This window comes from Perca fluviatilis, chromosome 1 (assembly GCF_010015445.1).
Source record: "Perca fluviatilis chromosome 1, GENO_Pfluv_1.0, whole genome shotgun sequence".
In the NCBI taxonomy this organism is placed as follows: domain Eukaryota; kingdom Metazoa; phylum Chordata; class Actinopteri; order Perciformes; family Percidae; genus Perca; species Perca fluviatilis.
The window spans coordinates 13,812,043-13,829,927 of NC_053112.1; the positions used below are offsets into that span (position 1 = coordinate 13,812,043).

Genomic DNA, 17,885 nt, shown 5'->3' on the forward strand with positions numbered 1-17,885 from the left:
CTGTAGTATTGGGGTCTTTACAAATATTTGGGGCCTTTGCGTAGTTTGCTTTACAGCATACATGCATTGATGATTTGCTTTGAAAAAAAGTGCAAGCTTTTTACAGCTGCAGTTCCGTGAAAAAGACTATAAATTCAAAGCAGATTTCCACAGCATCAAGGTCAGATTTAAGTAGAATGAACTTTGCGGATCTTGAAAAACTTCACTCAACAAGCTTCATAAATGTATCTTTATGTTTTAGTTTCATTCTGTCATCAGAGGTGTCAAATTCACAGTAAAATGATTGCAGAACACATATGGCTGGTCTAGTATACTGTATTTATGCATGAAAGTACCCCTCATGCATAGCAGTACATCATATATCAGCAAAAAAAAAAAAAAAAGGCTCACAATATAAAGCTGAACAAAAAGGATCATCTGGAACAAACCCAGAGATGCTCAAAAACACACAAACAGGAATCATAAGGCACCTGTATCTACATTTACAACACTGCAGTAGCAATTAGTGCAAAAATAAGCTGTAAACAGCATTCAAGCAGAAACAAATTAAATCATGAACTATATTCAGAAAGGTAGACCATCCTCTCTTTCACTTATTGCACATAACCTCTGCTTATGGGAATAAAAAAAAAACATTTCTTTTTAAAAATGCAGATTTGATCTATAAACTGAAATAAATGTGAAAAAGGTAGCAAGGCATGCTTTTTGTTTAAAATCAGCGTTAAGTTATCGCCCATTAAATTAGATTTTCCACACGCATATTTAAAGCAGTGTCCAGACTACTGAAGGTCAGAGGCTGTGTGTTGTGGTTTCATGAGCCTTCATGTGTTTTTGTCAATTTTTTTTAAAAGGTCACACTATCAATATGAGTTAAGTCCTTTTCACTCCAGAGACCCTGTTTATCTGTTCTGGCAGACTGACGCTTGTTTTTATCTCTGTACTCAATGACTATGAGGTTAAAGTGGTGAGTCTCAGCTTAAATCGGACGGTGTTTGCAACCACATTGGATGAAGAGTTTGGAATTGTAGCCCTTTTTTTTTTTTTTTTTTTTTTTTTAAATGCAGAGTCCCCTACGGTAAAAAGGTATACAAGTCCTACATTGTTCACTCAAAACAAATGTGAAAATAAGCACTTTAACCTTTTAATCTCATATGTGATCTGGAGTACAGAGCCAAAACATCACTGTCCTGAAACGTATAGACTTCACTTTGTACCAGCTTCTGACTTTAATAGCCAACAGCAAAGAAAACTAACAATTTAAAAAAACAACAACATCCGATTCAGAACATCCAGCTGATGGTGAAGTTCTGACTGAGGTTGAGACCGAGATCTGCAACTGTTAACACCTGCAGAGAGAAAACGCATAATTTCAGCACAAAGAGTTTCTTCATTCTGATTAGACAAAAGCCTACGCTATAAAACATGCTAACCCTACATCTACATCACTCATGAACTGCAGGAGAGACTCTTCAATATCTTTAACTTACACTAATTTAAACAAATTTTCCATTTGCTGAAACTCGCCTACTGTAGCGAGGTGGATTCGGTGCACTGTAAAACTCCAACGAAGACCACTGCTACACAGTGGTGGAAAGTAACTTAGTACATTTGCCCAAGTACTGCACCTAAAGTACAATTTCGAGGTACTTGTACTTTGCTATATTTTTTCGTATTTCCATTTTATGCTTCTTTATAGTTCTACTTCACTATATTTCAGGAATATTCTCTTTTTATTCCCCTGCGTTTATTTTACAGCTCAAGTTACTTTTCAGTTAATGATTTTACATAAAATAACAGGTTATACAATATGTTGTATGCACTTTGTGCTACATTTACATGTATGAAAAGTGCTATATAAATACTGGTAAAATCGGTTTGATGTACATTACCAGTCAAAAGTTTGGGGTCACTTAGAAATTTCCATTCCACTCCATTATAGACAGAATACCAGTTGCATTGTTTTTTTTAACCAGGGCAGCAGTTTTCAGATTATTTATGTGGCTTACATAATTGCAAAAGGGTTTTCTCAGTTAGCCTTTTAAAATTATATCATATTAGTAAACAGAATGGGCCTTTGGAACATTGGATGAATGGTTGCTGATAATGGGCAATGTAGATATTGCATTAAAGATCAGCTACCCACTCAGATCAGCTGGTATTCTGTCTAAAATGGAGTGGAATGGAAATTTCTAAGTGACCCCAAACTTTTGACCGGTAGTGTATTCGCCACTTCCTTTTTGGGCGTAAATTCTTAATTTAAACATTAAACTGGTGCATTATAAAAACTATTGGAGGGTTGCTTTCTTGCTTGTACAATTTACAGCATAAGTTCCCTGAGAATCTCTTATGTCCAAGCAAAATTAGTATTGTATCAATCGAAAATGGTATCGAATACCATGCAAATTGGAATCAAATTGATTTGGGAAATTCTTGGCGATACCCAGCCCTTGGTTTTATTTTGAATGCTGGACTTTTAACATGTAATTGAGTATTAACTGTCTGGAAATGATATTAACCACTGCTGTTGATGCATGAATGTAAAATAAACAATGACAGCTGAGGACAAAAAACATTTCCCTACAGGAAGGAAAACTAACAACATTGGCTGTATTTATGTTTAATTATATGGAAGATCCCTTTATTTAAGAGGCTTTATTCACCTACTGTAAGCTAAAATACATTGTGCTGAAGTGACTCATCATTAACATCAAGCACGATAGTTTTCTATTCTGTGCGTCTGTCGTTGACCCCTGACCTCACCTGGTTGGCTCTGTAGGTGAACGCTGCATCTTGGGAGTTCACCAGCACTCTGCTTGGCTTCTGCTTCACACCGTAGAAGGCGGCCGTCTCCACGGTGATGTATGTGGCCTCCACGTTGCTATGGAGCACCTGTGATGTCATCACGTTCTACAAAATAAGCAGATGGATGGTATGGTGTAAGTTACATCGCAACACTGTTTTCAAAACTAGATATTAAAGCTACCCTATTCAATATCTTTTTTTATTAATTCATTTTTGGCTCAAAGTAATCAAGCCACAGAGAATTATTCCCCTCAGCTGTTTTAGTGTCTCTCAGCTCATTGTTTTGGTTTTACATCCAACAACTTTTCTATTTTGGTTCACTCTCACTGCTCTCATCAACCACATTTTTTAAGCCACAGCTGTTTGTTTTTTTTGTTTTTTTTTTTAAATCAAATAAAGCCCAGATAAATCCACCGTACACTACCTGCCCAGCACCAAACAGCAGACTGACAAAGTTAGAGACAAGCTAGGGAACACTGTGGATCAATTAGCTGCTCCATTTCCTTCAGGAGTAGGTAGAGACCAGATCAGAGCTAAAAGCAGTGTGAACATTGGATCCGGTGTACAGAGAAACCACTAAAAATAAATGCTAATGCTGTGTGTGTGTGTGTGTGTGTGTGTGTGTGTGTGTGTGTGTGTGTGTGTGTGTGTGTGTGTGTGTGTGTGTGTTGGACAGGTAAACAGGCAACGGTTTGGTAACATATTTGCTGCAACTACTTTAGAAGATGATAATATGTCGGTTCTGTTAACTGCTCTACAGTACATTCTGTTGGCCAAACATACACAATGTGCTTGACGTGAAATGATGTGCAGTGAGGCAAAAATGCTGTTTTCAATTATTTTAACATTGACAGCAAATAGCTAAAAGCTTCTCGGTAAAAGTGCCATATTCTAAAAATAAAATAAAGGGCGTTAATGGACTTTGCTGAAGAGAAGGATGAGACCTCGACCTCAGTAGACCAGAAGGCATTGCTCCTCCTACATTTGGTTAGGTAAGTTTCTCTTCATTTATGCACATTACCTTGAGCTGAAGCACTCAAGTTCAGTTGTTTTTTAACAGGCAAATAAATGTCCGACAATGAGCCATTGGTAGTAATATTGAGAGTGGATTCTTGTTTTCTTCTTCAAAACTAGTTGATTGTGAGCACCTGAGTGACATTGAAGATGATGTAGGAGTACAGGTTGTTCTCGTAGGTGTCGATGCTCTCTCCGTCATCCCAGAAGAGATCTCCGCTGGCTGAGCCATCGTCGGAGAGAGCGGAGACCAGATGGAGAGGCTGACCGCTGCTCACCCACAGCGTCAGGTTGGGCGCCTGTGCACCCAAAAACATGAAAAGAGAAAGAAACAACTGTGGCATTAGAAACTCCTGATTGTAAGCTGTGCATTTGTCAGATGCACACAAATGTCAGGAGTAACAAGTATATAATGTATAATCAAGACAGGTTTGGTAGCTGAGCGGTTACAGCGCATGCCATAGAATTCCAGCCTTGGGACCTTGGTTGCATGTCCTATTACTCTCTCTAGCTACCCAATTTCTATACTGTCAAATAAGGCAAAAAAACAATCTAAAAAAATAAATAAAAATGAAAAACAAACTTATTTTTCAGGCTTAGGTTAAAGGGCCAGTTCACACAAATCACAAAAGACCTATCATTTTGTGTTGCAGACTGAAATTAAAGTTAAATTGGGTTGTACTTAGTGTCTTCATTAATTCATAGGTGTGTTTTGATCGGAGGTCGGAACCGATCCTGCGGCCGCTGCGACAAGGACTGAGCCTTTGTACATGGGGCGCACACACTACCAAGTGTGCTATCCAGGCGCCCCTAGATGCACTTATCTTAAAACTTCAGGGGGAAGTGAGTAAATGTTTGTGTGTAATTTAGGGAAACTGACCCTTTAACTGAATACCTTATTACATACATCCTCTGCGTTATTTCCTGGTGCAGGGACTCTTCTCTCTTGTCAAGTTAGGGCAACTATAGACTATGCAACTTACAACTTTTGGTCACAATCTGTGTCAGACTGCTAATTTTCACGCATGTCAGATGGTGTGATGAATGCCCGGTGAATCGGATCAAACATGTCAATATAAGAAAAACAGATGCAAGCAGAGGCATGAAATCAACGCTCATCATCCCCTCTAGGGTTGTGCCGATGGACGATATCATCGTCCATCGTGATGGTTGACCAGCATCACGATGGAGAGCCACCATCGTGATGCCACGCCCCCCACCCTGTCAGACAAACGCTAAGCCTAGTGAACAGGAAATTGACAACTGCGTCGGTCTTAAACCTATGTCTTAAACTAGCAACAAGCTACGCGCAACCTATTTGTAGTGATACAGTCTCTCTCTCCCTGTCAGTATAGTAGCTCGCTCTACCTGGACTAGTAACGTAACAGCATGCGGTAACCATGCTCTGCGCCTCGGCTCGGACACAGCTGTCTCGAGCGAGAGAGAAAAAAAGCGTTAACGTGGAATGCTATCACACTTTCCTTTATCCCCTCATTGGACTAACTTTGTGGATAAGTAAGTCTGATAACGATGTTATGTAGGATTTATGAATGTACGTTAGCAACAGTAGGCTAATCCACGAGGGTGCTATTTAATGTGTGAGCTAATACTGCGCATCTGTTCATGTGCAGAGTTAGGTTTCTGTTTATTGAAGGAGTTATTCAGTGCTAATATAACCGAGAATGTAGTTTAAACTCAGTAATGGTATTTTAGGTTATTACTGTCGCTCTGTTAAAGGCAAACGTTCCACTTTACTGTCGTTAAGCGGATCACGGACATCTGATTGAGTCTAGACTTTACGGCACTGTAGTTAAGTGAAAGTAGGTCAAGTTGTTATTTACTGCCCCTACCAGCGCCAGCATTTAATACGGTCTATTTACAGAGGGCATTTAAATGTATGTCAGATTGTTTCTATGTTAATTGTTAGCCCATAGTAGTAGAAACAAATATTTATGTGAAAAGAACCCCCCCCCCCCTGACAATGACGATATCATCGTCCATCATGACGTTTTACTGTAAACATCGTCAACTGCCAGTTTAGGGGACATCGCCCAACCCTAATCCCCTCTCATGTTTTGAAAATGTTGCAAAACAATGAACAAGCTTTAGCCATTCCGCTGGCAGCTCTATCCATCGAAAACCTCCAAAGAGGAGGAGGAGATTTTGGACACTGAGACTTTTGTCTGAAATACAATGTACAATGTAAAGGAGCCTTTGGGTAATAATTCAGAAAAAACAAACACTTGAATTACTTATAATATAGGGCTGCACAATGAATCGCTATAAGGACTAGTGCAATATCCAAATTGCAGAGATGTCCCAGCCTACAAATCCTCTCCTACGGACTAAAGAAAAAACTGATCCTTGAAAAGAAAAAAAAAAAAAGAAATCTCACTATAAATCATTTTTTGAATTGAATATTTTTTCAATTTAAAAGAGAATAATGATACAAAATCGATCATTCCCTCCAATATCGTGAATCGTATCGCATTCGCAATATCAGTCAAAATGATCACAGCATATGGTGCAGCCCTATTATAATATTTACCTGAGTCGGTGTAATAGAACCCTCACGCAAATGCAGGTTGATCTTATCTAGAGGTGCATGGAGTCGAAGGTCTTCACCCTTACTGTGCAGAGAGTCGCCCTGGGAAGACCATAAGTATAACGTTTACTCCACGTTGTTCCCGACTCATACAAAACTGTGTACTGATTGTTGGTGTGTGTCTCACCGTGTAGTAGTCATACCACAGACCCTCTGGGAAGTAACCATCCACATAGTCAACTCCAGGATCCAATACTGGTGTCACCAATAAACTCTTCCCCCACAGGAACTGTTTGTCAATCCCATAGGTTTTCACATCTTTTGGGAACCTTTAAAAAAGGTCATATAAGATACATACAGTAAGACAAAGATACCTCCTAGTCCAGATAAAATAACAAATCAAATACTTACTCAAACATGATCGGCCGTGCGACAGTGTGTCCGTGTATGTGTGCGTGATGGAAGAGAGTGTAGAGGACGGGGTAAAGTGAATAGCGTAGCAGCAGAGCTTGCTTCATGGCTGTACGAGCCAGAGGGCTGAACGCTGTCGGGTCTTGAGGCTGCAAATTTAACAACAACCAAAAAAAAGAAAATACAGTTAAAGAAAAAAAAGTTACATTTCCAAGAGGAGTAAAGGACAGACCAGCTCTTGGGCATTTTTTACCAATTGTGCTCTATGGTGACGTTGGAGCAGTGCTGTTAAGCACAAACATATTAAATCATGAACTATATTCAGAAAGGTAGACCATCCTTTATTTCACATACTCTCTGCTTATGGGAATTAAAAAAACAAAAAAAACATCTACCATTAAATTAGATTTTCCACACGCATATTTAAAGCAGTGTCCAGACTACTGAGGGTCAGAGGCTGTGTCTTGTTGTTTCATGAGCCTTCATGTGTTTTTGTCAATTCTTTTTAAACGTCACACTATCAATATGATTAACACAGACTCGACCTCACTCACTCCAGAGACCCCGTTTATCTTTTCCGACAGCTTGTTTTTTTCTCTGTACTTCAGCACATTAGATATGAACTAAATCCATGACTATGAGGTTAAAGTGGTGAGTCTCGGCTTTAATCTGACGGGGTCTGCAAACACACTGGATGAAGAGTTTGGAATTGTAGCCCTTTTTTTTAATTTTTTTTTAATTTTTTTTAAATGCAGAGTTCCCTACAGTAAAAAGCCACAAGCATTTTGTTTTACCCATTGCGCTCTGTGGTGCCATTGGAGCAGTGCAGTTAAGATCTTACCCTCATGTCGATGGCGTTGTGGTTGCGTGTGAAGGGATAGAAAGCTCCCAGCTGCGTCCAGCGGACACAGAGTTCCTCCTGCGGCTCCTCGCTGAAGCCACAGATATCTGCTCCCACCAACGGGATGCCTAGAAGGTTAAAGGTCAAGATACCTGAAGGAGACAAAAGAGAGGTGGGCAACATCAGGAGGACATGGAAAGGAGAAACTTGAGAAGGATCAACATTAAGAGACACTAAAATGATGGAGAACCAGTTTCAAAAATAGTAAATGGACAATATCATCCACAATTCTAAGAAATCTTAAAATACGTGTTACTCTTCCTCCTCATTGTACTGTAGTTGACAGAATAAGTACAGAGTAGTGTGTGCAATAAAACATGTGAAACCACAATGCAGATCTTTAGAAACGTGCAACCTTCAAATTAGCAGTTATGCAACAACACAAAAGTGTCATAAAATTCTATAAATATTTTTTTAAATTGCATTTGTTTAACAACATGGCAATGTATAACTTTAAGCTGCTTTCATTGATTGTGGTCCACACAGCCACAAAGACGAGGAGCAACATTGGCGTTCATTTGAGGCGCGTTTATGTTCACTTGACAGCTCTACGTTTCAACTTCTCAGAAACATATCTGGGCTTTAGCTTTAGCTCCTTAGCTAGATTCAGCTTCTCTCACCAGCTAGTTGCTAACTTGGTCTGTCAGTTGGTATACAGTAGGTTTAATCAGAGTATTTTTACTGAAATAGTTGAGACTGAACCAAACAGGACAAATAAAACACAAAGTCAATGAGGCTGAAATATTTAAAAAAAATTCCCAAACTACTTCAAGTTACAAATAGGGATTTCATTGTGTAAAAAAATAAAACAAAAAATAAAGTAAAAAATGCAGCTTCAGGGAAAATAAACTTTCTGAGTGGTGGTGCTGGAGATGATTAAGATTAATATCAGAATAAAGCAGAATATACAATAGAAAAGTTTATATTTTTGTGAAAACTTTGATCATCACCTCTTCCTTGCCAATCGACAAAGGCAATACAATGTTAGATACGTTCTTGTGTAATACATGTGTCAAACCTGCTATAGAAGTGTACATGTCTTTCCACTGGCTCCGGTTGTCTCCCAGCCAGTGACCAGAGTACATCCCCTGACTTGGGAATGTGGAGCGAGAGATCACAAAAGGTCTCTTTGCCACGATCCTCTTCAGAGCGCTGGACAATAGGACACAAAAGCAATAGATTTAAGGAAAGGATCATGTTCAGTGTTCAGCATTGTGTGTGTGTGTGTGTGTGTGTGTGTGTGTGTGTGTGTGTGTGTGTGTGTGTGTGTGTGTGTGTGTGTGTGTGTGTGTTGACCTTGCAGACGCCTTAGCTTCCATAAGTCCATAGAGGCTGTGCATATTGTAGTGTACGGACTGCTTTTGCTGTGCAGTGGCACACACAGTTTTGGCTCTCAACAAACCTCCCAGTATTCCTAAAAAGATTTTTAAAACCCCCCCACAATTTTAACATTTTGACAATCATAAGCACTCTGTAACGGTGTATATTTTTTGTGGTTTTTGTGCCTTTAGCTTGAGATCTCCTACCGGGCGTGTAAGGAGGATTTTCAAGACTGCTTGATGGACAGCCATTGGTAGACCCATCCAGGAAATTTGACGGCTCGTTCATGTCCTAAAAAAAAACAGATGAGACAAATGTCAGAAGAAGATATCAGCAAATGCAGGAAGTTGGTGCTTTAATTGCATCTCCCATTTCCATACTTACAATCCATAGTCCATCAAATGGCACCTTCTCATAGAACCTCTGAAGGTTGTCGTGCCACCATTCATGTGTCACGTCATCAGAGAAATCGGGATATGCTGTCAGACCAGGCCACACCTGGAGGAAGAGATGGAGAATCGTATTTCTAATACACCCCTAATGTTTTGTTTAGACAGCACAGGACAGAGGGGAGAGTAGTAATTTTGTCTTCGGATGATCTCATCTGTGAAACATCATTACAGTGTCTCACCTTCCCAATGAGTGTTTTTCCTTCAGCGTCTTTAATAAAAACGTCCCTCCTCAGCCCTTCATCGTACGGCCAGTAGGAGCCCTCAGGCTGCACGCTGCTGATCCCTGGGTCCTGCAGGTTAAGACACAACTGTCATACAAACACACCAAATCAGACACGACACACACACATATGACAGCAAAAACAAACTCCTGTGTACCAGGATCATGACGTAGCGCTGGTCGTGAGCGTGCAGGTCCTTGACCAGATCGGGCAGCGTGCCGAACTTTGCTGGGTCAAAAGTGAAGTCCAGAAATTGGTCCATGTAGTCGATGTCGTTCCACTGGACGTCCTGTGAACAAATACACACACAAACAATAATTTGACCAAAGAACAGGGAAAGAAATAGTGAGACACACAAACAAACAAACAAACAAACAAACAGTCTGCTGTGTCAACTTTACCTGGGGTATCCCATAATTCCTCAAGCTCTTGACAACCTCCCAGGTAGAATTGCTAGTGTGGTAACCCCAGCGACAGAGATGGTAGCCCAAAGCCCAGTAGATGGGCATCGCTGGGTAGCCTGAGAAAACGTGGAGCAGAATCATCAGTAAGAAATGCAGGAATTGAGGCAAACCGAAACAAGCTCTGGGGTTAACAATTACTTACACTTACTACAGAGCCATAAAGCAAAAACTAGGAAGACCAACCTACACAGCAATGTTCTTTTGATTGTTTTACTACTTTTCTCTGGGAATTAAACTGCCAAAACTGACCCAGAGGCAGGCTGAATAGAGATAATTAATGGTAATTGTATTCATCCAGGTATTAAAGAAAGTCAATCAATGGATTATTGCTACTATTCAAAACTAGTACCTCAGAATGACTCAAACCATCTCTTTAAAAAGGTTCCATATATGAGACTCTCAACGTTAATATAGAAGCAAACAACTATTTGCTACATAAAGATATAGTGGAGTGATGGCATCCTGAGCAGAGAATTAAGTCACACTCTCTCTGTGTGTGTTCGTTCTTTCTTTGGTGCGTTCTTTGTTTTGGCAGCTGGTCTGGCCATGCATGCATGTTAGTGCATGAGAGTCCCTCCCTTTGAAACTGTTGGACCACCCGCATTTATAAAGAGACTAAGAAAGTGACCTCCCACACAGCCTTGTAAAAGCAAGATGACAGAGTGCAGTTTGAAGCGTTCAGCTGAAGGCGACCCGGAGCTGGCTTTTCTTCTCGCCAAGGGAGAGGGGGAGGTTTGGCCGTTTGTTTTGGTCTGAGATGCTGGTGCTCTATTGCAACATCTAGTGGTTCTAAATTTCATATATAGAACCTTTAACCTTAAAAAGGTGCAGTAGGTAAGACTTATAAAACTAACTTTCTGTCATATTTGCTGAAACTGACCCTATTTTCCAGTAGAACTACATGAAGCAGTAATTTAAAAAAAATAAAAAATCTGGCTCCTCTGGCACCACCTACAGCCTGTAGTTGTGATAAAAAAACCCCCCCTTTTAAAAGAATGCACCAATCAGGCTTAGGGCGAAGTGTCAATTACTGCTCATGCACACGCATTCATTCTCCCTTATGGAGGGAGGGGCTTAGGAGACCGGTTTGGGCTTAAGCAGAAAGGGGGGGGATGGACTGAGAAGTTGTCGATGATCAAATTCTTTGGCTAAGTCCTGGATTTGTTTTTACAATCCTACCTACAGCACCTTTAATTCCACTTCCGGGCTTGTTCAGATGCCGCCAGAAATTTCGCCGGATGTCCGTTACCTTCCTCTTTCTTTGTGTTAGAATTTTAAACTCCGGTCGAGGACTATGCTCCTCAGATCTCTGCAGGGTAAATCCAGACAGCTAGCTAGACTATCTGTCCAATCTGAGTTTTCTGTTGCACGACTAAAACAACTTTTAATTGTACACGTTCCACCAAAAACAAGTTCCTTCCCGAGGCTATTTTGCAGAGGCGCCGTTGCTCCGTCCGGCACTTAGCGCTGCCCAAGACGATTGTGATTGGTTTCAAAGAAATGCCAATAAACCAGAGCACGTTTCTGGCAGTGCGAGACTATTAATTGAGTAAAAGTTGCAAAATGCAAGTCTACAATCTTTGTATAGTCTGTAAGATATGAATATGCTGCAGTCATGCAACTACAACAGTCCCACACCCAGCAGACTCCTACTGACCTATGACTTCCACATACTGTTCAATCACCGAAGCAGGATCAGGACCAAGGAAAACGTAAAAGTCAAGGATTCCACCAATAGTGCGCCAGGTGAGGGCTGGGGCGGGCTGGAGCTTCACATCTGAAGAAACAGAAAAACTGCTGATGAAACATTTATTTGTAAGAAAATCCTTCTGAATATGCTACAATTAGGGACCCCTGAGAAATGCATGTCTATGAAGCTAGAGAGCGATTTAATAAAGAAAGTGCATGGGATATATTGAGTAACTACGAATAAAAATGTACAGTTATATACATATTTTAAAATAAGCAGCTAAATACCCCAGTTCATGAACAACATGTATGGTTTGTGGAGCAACAGATGGAAATACAAGAACAAACATCCATCTGCATTAGAACATTAAAAGCTTGTCTTCAACATTCCTAAGATGAAGGCAACAAGAAACCAATTACATCAAACTTTGACTAAGTCTGTAAACCATTTCAGTTAGCAACGCTCATTATCTTTGTTAGGAAACACAACATGACCTCGAAATTCCCTCTTCTTAAGACACTGGAAAGATGAGATTTACGGACACTGCAGTCACGCGTTGACAATATTGCACAAATTGCTATAAAAGGACTGTTTTTATAGTTTCCTAATGTGTCATCATATGAACTGTTGTGACACTGTAAGAATCAGCTGTCAATGTGTATTATTGCACATAGTGAAACCTGAAGCAGAGGAAGTAATAAGACTGACCCATTGCGTTGCTGTTCAGGAGGAAGAAGCCGTGTGCGTTCCCTCCATCCTCCATTGCCAGGTAAAATGGATGAGCTCCATATAGGTTTGTCCGTTCCTACATTGTAAAGAGAGACCCAATTAATTTGATCTTTATAGTGACTTAAAATCCTTCCAGGGGAAGGATCTTTTGTGCCAAAGCTCAAAAGACCAAGTTCGAAACGAAAATCCATTTTAAGTCTATTTATTCCCATTTCAGGTACAGCGATGCAAAAACCTTGTGTGTGGTTGAACTGGTATAGCTACCCACTTCTCAAACCTACCCCTTTCCTACTAGCAAACATGATAAATAGCAAACAAGAAACTAGGGGGTGTCAACAAAAACTATCAGGGGAGTAAACAACCTAAATATGTATGTAAATAATTATACCACTCATAATGTAGGTAGGCCATCTCATACTAATAAAACAAAGATTTGGTCAATGTAAATAAAATATATATATGATAAACACAGTAAATGAATCCTACAATCTTATTTGTACAAAGGTGAACTGTACATTCAATCAAATCACAATGCTACGTCCAGAATGTTATTTATGGTGGCAGCCGTCATCTAGGTTATTAAATACACTCGTGCTTTTCATGCCATGGCAATGTCAAAATGTCTACTGTGAAAAAGGTCTATCAGTTGAATGTGAATATCTGTGTCTGTGGCTAAAATGTAACTATAAACAGAACAATGACAAATGCAGGAATTTCCATACCATAGGAGGCACATCTCTGGCCCACATGGTGAGTGTGTTCCAGTGCACATCATGCAGAAAGGTGGAGCGGTGCTCACCCAGGCCGTAAATGAACTGACTCTGCAGGGAGGTGGAGAGCTGGAGAAACTGATCCGCATAGAAGAGAGGAGCCACTGTGGTGTTCAGACTAGCAGGAAACCGTTGAAAGGAGACAGTTTTAGATCGTTAATTATCATTTACGGTTTCAAGTTATTTTCACAACTGAATGTGCTTTAAGAATTTGTAGTATACAATGTATGTTCAGTTATGACTATAACCCTTTATTCACCTGACCTAATGTAGCCTATTCAAGGGAGACTTACAGCACTGCTCCTGTAGAGCTCCTCTTCACAATGAGGCCAAATGGCTGCTTTGAAAACTCTACGGTGTAGACTGGACTTTCTGCCTTCTTGGCGGCAGTGGGAACAGAGATTGGAACCTCGAACCGTGAATTAGAGGGGTCAGTAATCTAGATTGAGAAACACGAGACAAACAATTACATTACAGACCAGAGAATTTACAGCGGTATGTAATACAAACTATATCAACTGACCTATAACCGTTCATGACAGAATTACACCCTCCTAGGTTTAATCATTGAGGATTGGCACAGATCTTATTGGCCAATAAATTAGTTGTTTGCTTACATGACTGTTAAGTTGATGAGATTTCTCTTAACCTTTTTTTCATAAACTCCAATAAGAAAACAAACAAAAATGTGTGTTAGTATGGCAATAGCCTCGCATTGCTAGACCTATGTCCACAGCAAGAGTTTAGGCTGGCTTGTCTATTCTGGGATACGGGATAAAAACGCTCTGGCTTGTTTGTATTTTTTTTTTTAAACCAATCACAACAGTCCTGAGCGGTGCTAAGCCCTGGATGTAGCAATGGTGCCCTCACAAAACATGTCAGGCTTTATCCCAGCAGTGTACATCGGTTGATCCAGACTAGTATGGCAATGACGTCAGAGCTTTTTAGCTACATTACTAAATATTCCTACTCCTCCTAACAGGCCTTTGATGAGAATTGTTTTATATTTCATCGGTAGGATTACATGTACGTCCTTAAATACAAGCTAGATTATTTATAATGCTAAGTCCTCCGCACAGATACAGAGTAAAGTTCAAAGCCAGAAACTGCATGCTGTTTGACGGACATATATGAATTATGACTGAATATGAACCTCCCACACTCACCCTGACCCGTAGCCGCATATCGGTCTCATGACGTATCTCCACCTCTAGAGTGAGGATATCTGCTGGGTAGTAGGTCTTCACCTCCCTTACGAGTGTACCTTTCTGCCCCAGTGATGTGTCGTTTAGTGACACAAGCGAGTAGGAAGGGAAATCCTGTGGATAGAAACACCAAGGGATACCATTTCTCCCTGATTGGTGGGTGGCAGAGGAGGAGGGAGAGGATGCAGGGATGAAGCAACAGTTCCTTGCCTCACACAACTCTCGGGTCACAACCACCTCTCTTTCAGGGTAGCAGTCAAACCTCCACGCCTCAGGGATTAAACTGCAAGCTTCGCGGCGGGAAGCGGCTGCAGCGTCGTTTACTCCTATGTCTATTTGAGAGTCTGGGGTTTGTGCACCGGCCGGTGACGGTGGTTTGTGTGGCTGTTGGTTGGACGGTCGGTGCAGCCAGAAAACGGTGCCCAGTAGCCAGCCTCCACAGAGGAGCAGCAGCAGGCAGCCAATCAACAGAAGGCCTGTGTTGACGGAGCATGACGGCCTCCGTGGAAGCAAGGAGGCTTCCTCTGGCTCCCGAACCTTAAAACACAACAAGGAAATCAAATATGCAACACACTCAGAAAAGCAACCAGGAGGAATCATATTAGTCCCTTTATATTGTAAGAATATAAATGGATTAGACAGGCAGAAATAACAGTGTGTTATAGACTAAAAACATAGAAAACAGGTTACACACAAAAATAATCCTAAAACAATCTAAAGTGGCACCTTAAAAACGACCTAAGAGCTGATTATTTTTTTGATTAAATCAATGAATTGTTTGGTCTTGACATTGTGAAAAGAAATTTACCTGATGAAGGTCTGAGACCGAAACGTATTTTTCTTCTTAATAAATTATTGCTTGCATAATGGTCAGTTGCTTTGTTCAACCATAAGTTTAAAACCAGTACACATTTAGTTCCCTATCACATCAGTCAAAGAAAAGAAACAAATCTTCACAATTGAAAAGATGAAACTAGAAAATTACTTCATTTTACAATAAAGATACTTTTAAAACTGAATGCAGATTGTTTGAGGCAGAGGAAGCAGTATACATAGTATATATATACACAAATATGAACTCACAGAAACTTCTTCATGGACAGGACGAGGCTCTTCTGACAAAAGTGCACTGGAAAACTGAACATCTTCAGGGTTCAGCCGCTTGTATGACACCATCCTGATAGTGTGCGATTGTCAAAGTGAGTGACTGAAAGCATGAGAGAGAGACAGAGAAAGCAGAACAAAGTTCAGTTAGATAGCAAATCTCATTTCCTGATGTTTTGGAGTTGGTTGGAGAAGTGTGCATGAGTGAAGTGAAAATGACTGATTGATTTTGATGGTTTCATTTCAACACTATAACAAAAAGAATGATGAAAGAGAAAGCAGAAGAGGTGCATAAGACAAAAATGATTGGGACTATAAAGCAGTGGTGGAATGTAGAGAAGTACTTGAGTTTCTGCATGTTCTCCTAGTTCATACTTCTCCACTACATTTATTTGGCAGCTTTAGTTACATCAACAAATACATTATGATGTACTATTTTGGATAATAGTTCAATTCACAAGTTACTCAGGAGTATATATAGTAAAAAGAAGCAATTAAAAGTGGTATTAGTCCATAAATTATTATAATCCAATCATGCATTATTCTGAAATGGGCCATTCTGCACAATGAGTACTTTTACTTTCTATGCTAATACTTTTGAACTCTTACTTAAGTAAGATATTGAATGCAGTTCTTCAGCCTGTAAAAGAGTATTTCTACACGGCTGTATCACGACTTGTTGTAGTACTACTTTCACAGTAAAATATCTTCAACCACCACTGCTATGATGGACATTTTTACAAAAGGTAGGGATTCAAGTACAACATTTATTTAGGATAATTAGAGTTAACACAGAACACTAAACATTTAACGTTAAGGACATATTAAACGTAGCTATGTGCCATAGCTGAATAATATTATTATGTAATGCTGAGGTATACGAAAGCCCACACTGATATGACGTGTTGCACATTTTGTCCACAGAGCATCAGGTCGTAGCTAGCCATGCGTGTGAATGTCAAAGTTCACCAGGGAGACATATGGCCACTAAATAGATTGCCGATTTGGCTGACAAAATATTATAGTTAGGAGAGAACACCAGTCGCCCTAGTGGTACGTTATTGTAGCAACGTGTATTAGCGTTAGCTAACTTTAACAGCAATGTAACTTTAGCTAACGTGAGCTAACGTGAGCTGACAAGGACGTTAACATAAACATCACTTACCTAGATACCCTTTGAGTCTCACAGACACAAAAATGCAGCATACAGAGCAGCTTTCCCTTTAAAACAATGTTTCGTTAGCTAAATAGTCCGTAGCGTTGATAACCTCAAATGTCTGCATAGTGTGCGTCTGTTTATCTTCATGTTATGTTCAATACACCTCGTAATTTCGGGGACTTCCGTTTGAAGAACCTGCAACAACCTCTATTTCGAAATCTCAATCAGTGCTGCCTACAGGAGCAGCTTGGGTTTTGTAAAACGTGCAATTGGACAGTCTAGCTCCGTGTGTGCTGCAGCAAATGCAGAGTCAACGAGAGAGGATTTCACGTTCTGAATAATATCACAGACTAGTGAGCAGACTAGCTATAAATAAGCTTTAAATGGTAACAGTTCTTAATCAGATAGAAATTAGAATACATGACCAGTAGTATAAAATAGTATAACTGCATGAAATATAAATAAAGTCACGTCATTTTATATTCTTTCTGAGAACATTTAGTAGTCAAATTTCTCGAAGGTTCAAGAAATTATATTGATATTGCTAAAATATTGGTTTAAAGTCTTATTTAGCTCAGCAAAATACACTGTACATAATGGACCTGGACGCTGTCATGTGTGCAATGTTGTGTGACCTAATTTATTTATAATAACTTGCTATTTCTGTGAAATGTGGCTCTCCAATGTTTTTCTGAATCTTTTGGCAAAAAATAACACCTATTCCTGTATTCCTTTTCCTCACATGTTCAAATCTCTATGGGCAATCGTACTGTAATAAAATAAGCAGGGTTTCATGTGAACCCAAGACATGGGAATTCATTTCACAGAAGATTTATGCGAGCACTCACTTGATCCAGAACATGCGTCATGCATGGTAACTCAGACATGATGGGTGTAAACTGATTGAGAATATTTTTAACTTATCACTTTAGTTAGAAACCTACTAAAAATATAGTTTGGCTCAATTTTTAACCAGAACTTTTTATGGTCAGTGTCTACAGTCGATGCCTTTTTAATGGTTTTAAAAATATTATGATACATATTCATGACTTTTTGTCCATATATTTGTACCTCTTGTACATAAACTCCTCTCAGGAG

General features: G+C 39.8%; 1 protein-coding gene across 1 annotated transcript; it reads right to left on the reverse strand.

Annotated features, from left to right (window-relative positions):
• Positions 1–215: 215 nt before the first annotated feature.
• Positions 216–16,996, reverse strand: si:ch73-12o23.1 (lysosomal alpha-glucosidase). The gene is made up of 21 exons (XM_039799212.1): positions 16,794–16,996; positions 15,608–15,731; positions 14,486–15,061; positions 13,613–13,758; positions 13,272–13,437; positions 12,529–12,625; positions 11,788–11,907; positions 10,068–10,186; positions 9,824–9,955; positions 9,625–9,735; positions 9,378–9,491; positions 9,200–9,284; positions 8,970–9,087; positions 8,692–8,825; positions 7,614–7,765; positions 6,773–6,921; positions 6,549–6,690; positions 6,365–6,463; positions 3,951–4,115; positions 2,761–2,907; positions 216–1,346 (listed from the first exon to the last, which is right to left on the reverse strand). Exons 2-21 carry the CDS (start codon positions 15,698–15,700, stop codon positions 1,281–1,283), a joined length of 2,931 nt encoding a protein of 976 aa, XP_039655146.1. The 5' UTR covers positions 15,701–15,731; positions 16,794–16,996; the 3' UTR covers positions 216–1,280.
• Between the last annotated feature and the right edge of the window lie 889 nt (positions 16,997–17,885).

Bases quoted from the DNA above. Each gene is read 5' to 3' on its own strand.
- si:ch73-12o23.1 (XM_039799212.1), bottom strand. From the start codon at position 15,700: ATGGTGTCATACAAGCGGCTGAACCCTGAAGATGTTCAGTTTTCCAGT. The intron at 9,285-9,377 runs GTAAGTATGGAA...GTTTTTTTTTAG, and splicing joins CATTTGATGGACTATGGATT to GACATGAACGAGCCGTCAAA. The intron at 1,347-2,760 runs GTGAGGTCAGGG...TTCTCTCTGCAG, and splicing joins TCACCTACAGAGCCAACCAG to GTGTTAACAGTTGCAGATCT.